Below are 11981 nucleotides of genomic sequence, written 5' to 3' on the forward strand. Positions count from 1 at the left end.
AATATGCAAGTCAAGACCCTTTATGTCAGACTCTACAAGATGGTAGCTGGGGATATCGAACACCTGTTTATATGCTCGATAGAATAATTAGGTTGCAAGCCGTACTCAAAGTAATTACCAATCAGACCGCCTCAGCATTAGAATTAATAGCGGCCCAACAAACACAGATGCGAACTGCAATGTACCAGAATAGATTGGCATTAGGCTACCTACTAGCAGAAGAAGGGGGGGTATGTGGCAAGTTTAACACTTCAGAATGTTGTCTTCAAATTGATGATAACGGGCAAGCTGTGAGAGATCTAGCAACGAGCATCAGAAGACTAGCACGTGTCCCGGTGCAAAAATGCAAAATATGATAGAGGCCAACTGGTGGGATAACTTTTTTGGAGTATCTTGGTGGAAAAAGGTGGGCTTCATTTCGTTATGTGCTACTACTGGGCTGCTGTTCATACCTTGCTTTATTCCTTGTGCAGTGAGATGGATTTCTAGTGTGGTAGAAGGAATGCAAGTGACCAGTCTACCAGATGCGAAGGGCTCGAATCAAGATGTTACACCACAGAGAATTATGGTCCTAAGGAAAAGGGACCACCAGAAGGAAGAACAAAATGAGAGGTTACAGTTATTATTAAATAAATGGGAAGAAGGTTATGAGCTTCAGCAAAAAAGTAATGAATGAAAAGGGGGTGAACTGTGAGAAACGGGTTAAGTTTTGCTTCAGCAAATGGATATATGTTTGTTAGTGTGTCTGCACTAAGAAAGGAGGCTTAGTGATAGTAGAATCTAATCAATGGCACCCAACTAATCCTTAGAACTGCCCTGGGTCTGTCAAGGGATCCTTGTTTACAGAACGTTATCCAGGTAAAGAGAAACAGACTGGCATGTGGCCTTCAATACAGGAACCCAGAAGATAGGGGAGTATCGATAAGGCCAAAGAAACCAGGCCTGGACAGTAAAACTGCTGAGGGGGCTGTGAAGACCGCTGAGTGGACTAAGGTCATCTAGAGGGCAGCTGATGAAGAGGAGGATACGACCACCTGAGGAAGTAAACGACCACCAGAGTGCTTGTAATTACTAACACTGGACAGTAGATGGCAGCAAAGACAGTGAAATAACTTGTAGCGTAATCAACTAATCAAAGGCGTGTTTAGGATAATGATTTCGTAGGGGAGGTGTGTGTATGCCCTGTAAGGTGAAAAGGTGTGAACTGAACCTGTAACGGGTCAGGCGGTCGGGAAGAATGTGAGCTCCAACTTCTCAACCAACGAGAAGAGAGACAGAAACTCCAGCGGCCGGGATAGGGTATAAATACCTAAAAGCTGAAAGATGAGGTGTGCCTCTGCTTTGAGACGCACCACATTCAGCACTGTTTCGTATAATAAATTTGTAATTTTTTTATCTTTGCTTCGGCGACTTTGTTCTCTATCAAATTCTAATCGTGAGCCGGTGTTTCTCACAAATCTCATGTCTGTTTCGATGGTGAGAACCCCAGGAGGTGTAGCATTGAATGGGCCTTCGACCCAAATGCGGCAAACCATGCAGACAACCATGCAGACCCCCTCCATAGCAGACAGTCTCCTCTTTCGGTCATTCAAACCACTCCAGGATTTTCTTAGAAGGAAACAACACTATTCGTCATCTCGACAGTCAAACAGCCAGGACGTTTCCATGAGAACTTCCTGCAGCAGTGCCGGGTACAGGGAGGGCCACGCGGGAGGCAGAATGTCTGGTACAGACTGGGACCTTTCTGCAGGCTCCTGTGTGACAATGTGCTGCTGAGGTTGTCCTGTGGCCAAGGCATCTGTGCAGCACAGCCCAGGGGTGAAGGCCACTCTGTACGTACAGCCCAGCCCAGCACGAACTGCTCGATGTACAATGGTTCTTCTGGGCAGGATCACAGCTCAGGTTTCCCCGTGAGAAGTCAGCTGAGGTGCTGTGGCCCAAATATGCACTGCCAGGAGGAGTCCCATGTCTACTCACAGAACTGGGATGGTTTGGGAATGAATGAGATGTGGTGGGACATCTTGCTGAGCTGTGGTGCTGCAATGGAAGGGTACAGGCTCTGCTGGAGGGAGTAGCAGGGAAGAGGACGACCAGCAGAATGCCCCCTGAGTGAAGGAGCAGCTCAGATCTATGGAGCTCCTGTATGAGATGGGTCAAGGGTTGAGTGAGCTTGTGTGAGTGAGGATGAGAGGAGAAGCCAGTAAGGGTGAAAATGTCTTGGCCATTATACTCCACTTGATCGGGCACAGTAGGCAGAATAAGTCTTCTAACAGCAACCTGAAGAAGTCTCCAAGTCAATGAGCAGGTTCCTATGGGGAACAGTAGTTGCCCTGGCATTCACTGGCCAGGCAAAGACACAGGGTGCCAGCAGCCTGGAGGACCTTGGGACAACTTCTTAACACAGCTGCCAGGTGGGCAAACAAGGGTGATGCACAAGGGGAGGCAACGAGGCACTGGAGCTGGAAGGACCTTGTGTTCTCTCCTGGGTCTCAGTGGAAGAGACAGAAGCCACAGGCAAGAGAACAAGGGTCTCAGATCTGTTGGGGTGTCAACGCCCCACCAAGGCCCTTGGCCATCCCCACCACAGCTACGCTGTCCTGTGCCTGCTTCCTTGTTTCCGACACCAAAATGTGGGTGTCTGAGGATTTGCCAATGCCAGTGAGTTCCCCACATCTCACCTGGTTTCCTCCAAAGCCTTGCTACTGCTCATTTATCCCCAAGATTTCCAAGCTCCAGAATCCTGGAGAATCCACGCCAGAATCCTCTCTGTAGCTCCACATCCCAGCACTGAACAGCCAACCCCCAATATTCCATTTCTTCTTCCTGCCTTTAGCACACTCACTGCTCCCCCCCCCACTGCTCTCTCCCTGCATGCCCATGTGTCTCACAAACCCTTCCTCTGCCCCTGCAGTGCTGAGACCTCAGCCCAGGAGGTTTGTGCATCCTCCAGGCTCATGGATGTTTCCTGAAGTCCATCCAAGTGTGGGCAGTGAAGGAGGGGAAAGGAGCAAGTTGTCAGCCCATGGGGCATTCCTAAGAACAGCCACCCCCAGCAGTGGGCATTCCCCATCCGCCAGGCTGAGGCAGGCACACAAGAGATGAATGTCTGTATCACCCCTGGTTTGCAGAGGAAGGGTCTTCCTTCCTGCCATTGTCCCAGGACAAGCCTCTTCCTCAGCCTCTGCCCACAAACATCCACTGCTTCCCACGGCTGGCTTCAGACACGGCTGTAAGGATTGGCTAAAGCCATCAGCCGTCCCCTTGCTTCTCGCTGACATTGCTTGACCCTCTCTAACAGACTTACACGTGGCCAATCACCACTGCTCAGGGCCACTCGCCCTTTGGAAGAGCATTTTGGACTTTCCTGGTGCTTTTTATAATCTTCCTCGCTCCCTCCAGAGCACATGGTGGGCTTTCTTGGCCAAACAGGGCCTTTTTCACCATCTCTTAAGAAACAGTCGTCTTTTTATGATCCTCTATGTGGGAATAGTCATCCCAGAAAAGCACCAAATGTATCCAAATAGCAGTTGAGTGAAGTGCCAGTAAGAACCAGGTGAGGTCCCCCCATGGCTGTGGCTCCCTGGCAAGGAGCCTCTTCTGAGAAGGTGATCCGGCCTCTGCCACTCTCTGGAGAGGGAAACCAGCAGCGTCTGTGCCACACGGGGACACAAGGGGTGACTTTTGCAAGACCACCCTTCATCTGAACCACTTTCAATATGTACTTCAGGATGGGATATCATACCTTATATGGCAAATACTAATTTAATTGCCATTGTCCAGACTTGCTATTGTGGAAGTAGACTGTTACTTTAACATTTCTTTTCATCATTATTATTATTTTTTGCCACTCTAAAGGAAATCACAGAATCACTGGAAGGATCACTGATGCTTTATCAACAGAAGACCCGCCAGCTTTGCATCTCAAGAAATAGGATGCCAGAGGTCAAGAGAAGGATGGGTTGGGAAAACTCATGGGATTTGGGAAACTGAAGCGTGTGCCCCTCTCCCCGACATCCTGCCCTCCTCCGTGACCTGTGTGAGAAACTCCATCCACTGGGTCTGAGCTCACAGTCGTGTCAAGAAAACGGTGTGTACCTGCAGCCAATGTTGTCCTTCCAGTTCAGGATTTGAGCTCCCACTTAAGACCAAGAAGCCCAAGGATCCCAGTTCCTAGAGGGCCAACTAATGAGGACATCCCACAGGCTGGGGGAGTTTTTCTTTACTGACAAAGATTTTGTTGCCTTTTTTTCCTCCCTCTTTGTAACTTGACTGTCAGAATTCATGCATTGAATCTACTTTGACCCTTTAAAACTGTCTCTGTGAAAAAATAATCCAGTATAGTTTTGGTTTTGGTTTTTTTTTTTTTTCCCCCCGACCCGACTGTATTTGGAGCATTGAAGAGTCTTTCCAGATTTGGAGTGGTTTTTCAGAATGTCTGCTCCAAGAGGGGAAATATCTCAGCCTGCAGATGGAAGGACAGGAGGAGGACAGCATCATTCAGGCTCAAAGGGAATTGGAGGATGTCTTGACCAACCTCCCATTGAAAACAGGGTCAGACCTGAAGGGTCAGGGCTTTGTTCAAAGATGTCTGGATCCCTTTCCAGGACAGAGCTGTTGCACGCTCTCTGGGAAACAGCTTCCAGTGCTTGACTATCCTCATGCTGGAAAAAGTTCCGCCTTATCTGGCTTGACCGTCCCTTTTCTCAGCCCATTGCCTCTTGTCCTTGTATCTTCTACCATGGATTTGACTCAGGCTCAGTCTTCCTGGTAACTGTGCAATGCTGCTCCATGTTCCCCCCAAGAGCTCCTCTCCTCCAAGCTGAACAAGCCCAGCTCTCTAAGCCTCTTCTCACAGTACAAGCTCTGTCAATGTTGGTGTCCCTCCACTGACCTGGCTCCACTTTGCAAGGGCTCTCTGGCACGGTGTGGTGCCAAAACCTAGGGAAGTATTCTGGATAAGGTGTAACAAGTGCTGAGCAGACTGGCTGTGCTCCTGCAGCTCAGGAAGCTCTTGGCCACCTTTGCTGATGGCTCATGTTTTACCCAATAGAACCCAAGGGCCACCAGGGCCTTTCCCGCAGAGCTGCTGCCCACCTGGGCAGTCCCTGGTCTCTGTCATGGCATGGGTTTAGTCCACCTCCAGGTCAGGACCTATTGGCTCTCCTGAAGTTCCTATCGGTCTATCCCGCCAGCCTGTCTAGGTCCCTCCGGATGGCAACCTTGCCCTGCAGTGCAGTGTCTGCTCTCTTCCTTGTGAGGTCACCTGCAAATGTTATGAAAAAGGACTCTCTCATACACTAACCCAAAGACAGCCCCCCAGCTTGTAGAAATCAGATCCTGCCCTGTCACCCTCCTGGTGTGCTGCCTCACGATAGGATAAGGAAAGGCGATTCTTAGTATTCTCATGGTTCTCATGCCCAAGTCTTCTCCTGACAGGAGAAATGACACTGCTGGAAATGAATCTCTCCCACAATCTCTCCCATCTCCTGAGAGAACATCAGGGCTGACTTCATCCTGTTTCACAGCAGGTTCCCCCAGGGACACCTCCAGGGATCCCAGGGGGACAGAAAAGTGATGTCTTGGGCTGTTCCTTGGGCTGTTGCTCTGCTGCTGAGCTGGGCCGGGCTCCTGGGATGGAGGGAGCTCCTGGCCATGGGGCAGCGCGGCAGAGAGACAGCTCTGCCCAGGAGCAGCTCCTCTGCCAAGGGCTGAGGGCACTGCCTGCAGGCACTGAGAGACAACTTGTGAGGCCAGGAGAGCTGAAAAGCATTCAGGAATGGATGAAAACTGAGAGCTCACTGGGGGAGAAACCTTCACCGCCCTTCACAAAATAAGTCTCTGGCTGCAGGGCATTGACTCTGCAGTTGCTGGAGGGATCCAGAAGCTGCACAACCCACAGCCCGTGGGATCTGTAAGTACAACTCTCACAGTTTCTCTAGTGTAGAGGAGAAGGAGAACTTGTGGAGCAGGGCTTCCCTGCTGCAGGGGCAGAGGGACAGGGCGTGATGTTTCTCTCTGGTGCAGTATAATGCAGAGAGGCTTCCTGGAGCAGTCTCCTACAGCTGGCATAGCCCGTGTCTCATGTGATCTGTCAGGAAGGCTCTCAGGGATCTGTTGGTGCTGAGAAGGATTTTCTTGAGAGCAGCGGATGCCCACCACATCATCAAAGTGCCAGGACGTGTCGGCTGCCTTCTCCCAGGGATGGCTGCAGGGCTGTGAAGGTGGGCGTGCAGCCAGGGGTGCCCAGGGCTGTCCTTCCGAGCAGGGTCCCTGTGTCCCAGGGAACTGTATGCTGGGGCAGGGACTCTGTCTCCTGCCAGGGTCAGCTCTCAGCCTGCCCGGGGAGCTGCCCATGACAGTGTGGGGAGAAGCTGTGGAGGGAAGGGGTGACCCCAGTCTGGGCATGGCAGGGTCCTTCTGCAGTCGAGAGGATGCTGCGTGGGTCAGGTTTGCTCACAGCTCCACATCACCCCCAGGACATTTGCAGAGGGTCCTTTTGAAGAAGGACACAGAGGCAGCATTTAGCCAAAAGAAATGGAATCTCTGCTTTGAATTTTCCCCTCTTGGTTGGTTAGATGGGCGGTGGGAGATCTGAATTTACATCTCCATTCCCATGAAGGCAATGAGACCCCAGTTTTTGTTAGCACTTGTCCGAGCTGCTCCTTTAGCCCGTGCACACCCAGAGATGCCCCTGGGCCATTCCCTGCTGCAGAAGGTGTCTGCAGGGCAGAGCTGAGCCCTCAGCAGCTGGGATGGAGTCTCTGAGCACTGAAAGGGAGGAGACCTGGGGGCAGAGAAACAGCCCCCAGCAGCGACAGTGCAGGCAGCAGAGGCATGGGCAGGGAGTGAGAGGGAGCTGCTACAGGAAGGGTGATGGGAGGGGGGATTCCAGCACCTCCCTGCCATCCCCTGCAGCGCAGATGCCTTCCCTGCAGCAACTTCCCTCTCCCACACAGTAGAGTCCCCAACCCCTTCATATCTTGGGGACTTAGTCCTGAGTCTCCCTCCCAGCAGCCCAAGCACCAAAGAGGAGAAATGCTCGCGTGTCTGACTGTGTCTCCCTGTCCTGCCTCTCTTGGCAAGAGAACTTTGGCGTGTTCCCCTCTTGTCCCTGCTGCCCTTGTTCCTCCCCTTCTTTTATCTGTGGTGGGGGGGGTGAGGATTCAAGTGAAGCTCAGACACTGGTGTGTCCATGGATGAAAAGCATCCCAATGACCTTAATCTTTCAGGCTCTCGTGACTGCAATGTGTTGGGTGAGTGTAAGCCGACGCTCACATCAGGATATTCCATCTATAGGACAGTTGACTTGAGTCAACTCAAGTCAACATCCCCTTGCAGTGCCCTGTTGGGTGCCACGCTGCCCTCCAGAAGGGCACAGCTCTCCCTTTACATCTCTGTGGTTTTTAGGAGCCCCACGGAATAGACATGACAGTGGCAAGGCCATGTCAGTCCTGCTGGAGGGCTGAATGTAGGCAGCTGCAATGAGCCCTGTGTGTCGCTGGCTGGGAGGGGAGAGCTGAGATCCTCCTCAGGTCCTGCGAGATGGGGTGGGGGGTTGGGAACAATACTGATGGATAGACGGGCTGTCCCCACTCTGTACTGAGGGACAGCCCTTTGGCTCTTAGGACCCACAAGGTTTTACATAGTGTGCAGCAGAAATGCCAAGGGTTTCTGTCTTAAAGACACTCCTCAGGTGTGGTGGGGAAATTAGAACAGAACAAACAGAGAAATAAAGTGCCCTCAGCTCTGTTCTGCAGTCGGGTGAATTGGGAATGACAAGGCTGAAAAGCCCTTTGATGCCATGAATGGATTTAATCTGAGATCGCCCCAGTTCCTATTTAACTATTGCTGTAGGACAGGACTGGATCCTGCAGAGCTAACACCTCCCTGATGGATCATCAGCCAGCTCCAACCAGTGTGTGCAAAAAGGATGCGACAAATACATTCCCAAAAGGGGAGAGGCAGTTGGCTGGGTCTCAAAGAGTGATTGAAGAGGCTTTTTTGAGAGAAGTCTGCCCTCACTTCTCACTGTCTTTCCTTCCATGGACAGGTCTCTAAGCCTAGGGGAAGATAATGTCCAACAGCAGCTCCATCACCCAGTTCCTCCTCCTGGCATTCGCAGACACACGGGAGCTGCAGCTCTTGCACTTCGGGCTCTTCCTGGGCATCTACCTGGCTGCCCTCCTGGGAAACGCACTCATCATCACCACCATCGCCTGTGACCACCGCCTCCACACCCCCATGTACTTCTTCCTCCTCAACCTCTCCGTTCTTGACCTGGGCTCCATCTCCACCACTGTCCCCAAAGCCATGGCCAATTCCCTGTTTGACACCAGGGCCATCTCCTACTGGGGATGTGCTGCACAGCTCTTCTTCTTTCTCTTCTTTATCACAGCAGAGTACTGTCTTCTCACCGTCATGTCCTACGATCGCTACGTTGCCATCTGCCAACCCCTGCACTACGGGACCCTCCTGGGCAGCAGAGCTTGTGTCCACATGGCAGCAGCTGCCTGGGGCAGTGGGTTTCTCAATGCTCTCCTGCACACGGCCAATACATTTTCCCTACCCCTCTGCCAGGGCAATGTCCTGGACCAGTTCTTCTGTGAAATCCCCCAGATCCTCAAGCTCTCCTGCTCACAGTCCTACCTCAGGGAAGTTGGGCTTCTTGTGGTCAGTGCCTGTTTAGCATTTGGTTGTTTCGTTTCCGTTGTGGTGTCCTATGTGCAGATCTTCAGGGCCGTGCTGAGGATCCCCTCTGAGCAGGGACGGCACAAAGCCTTTTCCACGTGCCTCCCTCACCTGGCCGTGGTCTCCCTCTTTGTCAGCACTGCAGTGTTTTCCCACCTGAAGCCCCCCTCCATCTCCTCCACATTTCTAGACCTACTGGTGGCTGTTCTGTACTCAGTGTTTTCTCCGGCAGTGAACCCCCTCATCTACAGCATGAGGAACCAGGAGCTGAAGGAGGTCATTAGGAATCTGATTTCATGGATATTTTTCAAGAGGGAGACATTTACCACCTCTTTCCACAAATGACTCCCACACTATCTGATTCCATCTGGGTTTTTGTGTGTTTTGTTTGTTGGTTGGTGTTGAATTTTTAAACATTATCTTTATTGTCATTCATGGTTTTTATGTTTCTACACAAAGGTTTCATTTGTGTCACTGCACCTGAGACCATGTACCTGCTTGATGTCACCTGGTTCCCTTATAAAATTTAATTTAATAGTGGCTCCGAGCTGGCATCTTTCATAGCATCTCTGTAATAAAATGGGATCCCTTTCAGTGCAGTGCTTTCATACCAGGCTCCTTCTCCAAACAGGCCTGAGAACTGCACCCCTGAACTTCCTCTTCCTCCATCAGTTCAGGAATGAAAAGCTTAGTGTCTGTGACATTTTAGAGATGTAGAACTGGATTTTGGAGTCACCAGTCGGTGTTTGCTGACAGGTAAGATGGTGAGTGGAACTGAGGGATGTGCCCAGGCTTTTCACACAGGTTGTATTAAGGACATCCATCCTCTGGGAGGGGACTCTGGAGCGGTCTGGAGAGCATCTTGGTTCTCCTGGGTCAGCATGTTCCTGGTGTTGTGTTGAGATGGAAACAGTTGGCAGAGATGGGTTTTGGGGCCATGAGTAGTGGAAAAGGGCCTACCTCCTCCAGACACTCTCCACTTCCTCCCCACCTCTCTACAGCAGGAATTCCCACAGAGGGACACACACACGTGTCCAGGTGTGGCCACCACACAGCTCACTGGAGGGGTATGAAAATTTAAGATGCTGGGGGATGACCATGCTCCTCCTAATAAATCCCCCTTTGCAACTGGCCTTGCTCATGGTGAGCATGAACCACTGGCTCATATGGTGTCCCTCATAATGCCTAGGTCTTCTTCTCAGGGTCACTGCTCATCCTTTCAGGTCCTTTCAGGTCCTGATATACGAGGTTTATCTTCCCTCTGATGCAGGACTGGTGACTCCTCCTTGTAAAACTTCGGAGTTTGCTGCTGGCTGAATCCCAGAGTTTCCCAAAGTCCCTGTGGACTGAAGCTCCATTTGGTCCGTTCTTAATGTTTGCGTGCAGACAGCTCACAGTGGTTGTGGTGATCCATCAGCACAAGATAACAGCAAGAGCAGTTGCAGGGCACTACAGGAAATAAAGGACATTACTAGTTTTGTACTGACCAACATAGAAATCAGCACAACAACTGTGTCAGAAATATCTTTATGCCCTGTAGAGAGAGCACAAAGCAAGTAAAGGAGAACAACCAAAACAACATGGTGCCCAGCGACTATTTAACTAATACAATAAATGTATATAACAAATTCATTTTAGCACGCTCTGGTCAGATCTGTCGTTATCTCAACCCTTCGTGTGCAACATCGATTGCCGAAAAGGACTGTCGTGGTTTAGCCTCAGCCACTCTCTCGGGCCGCCCAGCACCCCCCTGGCCATGAGGGGAGAATCGGAAGAAAAAGGCAAAACTTGTACGATGAGACAAAGGCAGCTTGTAATAAGTAACTAAGGGTAATTTGCTGATCAAACAGGTTAAGCAAGAGGAACGAACCCATTGTAGCAGTCTTGAGAACTTCCTATTTAACCAGAAGATACACGTCCACAATGTTATCTGGCAACACCAAACATGGGAACACCCTGTTTGACAAGAAAGGCTTAACCACAATGTCATCAGAATGTGTTACCTTGAGCGAATGTTAAACCGTTAATGTCGTGCTAACGTGTGCCATTGTACCAATCAACCCTGAAAAGAATAGATTGTATAAGCTGATTCTGTGACGATATCTTATCGAAATTTCCCCAAGCAAGAAGCCCCTCGGAAGAAGCCGAAGAGGGGCGTACCGAAGATGTTGCAATCGACCTCTGTGAAGATAAAAGGAGTCGTTTAGCTTGCCTGAATTTGCGAGTCTTTGGTGGAGCTGCGACTCCCCGGCCGCCCAGCGCTGCTTTTGCTTTCCTACCTTAATAAATATTTAATAAATCTATTTCGGACTCGATTTGTCTTAAAATTCAACTATAACAAATTTGGTGCCGTGACTCGGATCCAGACAGCCAACTCAGAATTCAACTCTGGGAGGGTGCCCCCATCTTCGGATGGTCCTGGAGGAGATTCCGACTTAGCTCACCTGGATTTTCCGAACTGAGATAGGAAAGCAAAAAGAAAGAGAAAGGAAAACTGCAGTTCCCCGTAATTTTTGTGCACAAAGAGCCGGACGAAGACTCGGGAGTGAGTAAGTATATTGCGGTTCCGTTCGGTCGGGGATTGGGTACCTGGGGTGTGAGTGACTGAGACGTCCACTGGGCTTAGTAGCCCACCGGACGAAGTGAGTGTGGACCTCCTAATAGTGCGGTTCCCATTGTCCGCGAGGGCGTGGGCCACGAACGGAGGGAAGCGAGTGAAACTTGAGTGAGAGAAGGCACTCCCGGAAGATGGGACAGAAGAAAAGTAAGGCTTCTGGTTCCATACAGAAGATACGGGGTGGGGGTGGGCTCCCTGATATACCCCAAGATAGCCCATTAGGCCTAATGATTCGATATTGGGATAGTTCCCCTTCCCTAAAAGGGAAATCCAAGGAGAAATTGGTCTATTATTGTATGGAAATATGGGGAGGAAAACAGATAAGAAAAGATTTATATTGGCCAATTCATGGATCCTTAGAGGATTGGATATGCCAACAATTAAACATATACGTTAACAACAAACGACTGTTTAGTAAGGAGGAGAGTGAATATGCCTTTTTATGGATCCTGAGCACGGCTCAGGCCGCTAATTTGTTTCCATTAAAGGAAAAGAAAAATGATAAAAAGAAAAGGTGGGACATAGACGAACCTCCAGTGTCCCCCCCACCCTATGTCCCCCCTCCTCCGCCACCACAAGGTCCTGAGCAAGATCTCCCTCCAACAGCACCTACAGAACCTGAGGAAGAGACTCCTCCTTCTAATTGAAGAATAACTAGAAGTCAAATCAGAGAAAG

At 50.4% G+C, this 11981-nt stretch overlaps 1 protein-coding gene across 1 annotated transcript; it reads left to right on the forward strand.

Moving 5' to 3' along the window:
* Positions 1 to 8004: 8004 nt before the first annotated feature.
* LOC141478265 (olfactory receptor 14J1-like) lies at positions 8005 to 9033 on the forward strand. Its single transcript, XM_074167363.1, has one exon. It carries the CDS (start codon positions 8074 to 8076, stop codon positions 9031 to 9033), a length of 960 nt encoding a protein of 319 aa, XP_074023464.1. The 5' UTR covers positions 8005 to 8073.
* Positions 9034 to 11981: the final 2948 nt, after the last annotated feature.

Source organism: Numenius arquata, unplaced genomic scaffold (genome assembly GCF_964106895.1).
Source record: "Numenius arquata unplaced genomic scaffold, bNumArq3.hap1.1 HAP1_SCAFFOLD_188, whole genome shotgun sequence".
In the NCBI taxonomy this organism is placed as follows: Eukaryota; Metazoa; Chordata; class Aves; order Charadriiformes; family Scolopacidae; genus Numenius; species Numenius arquata.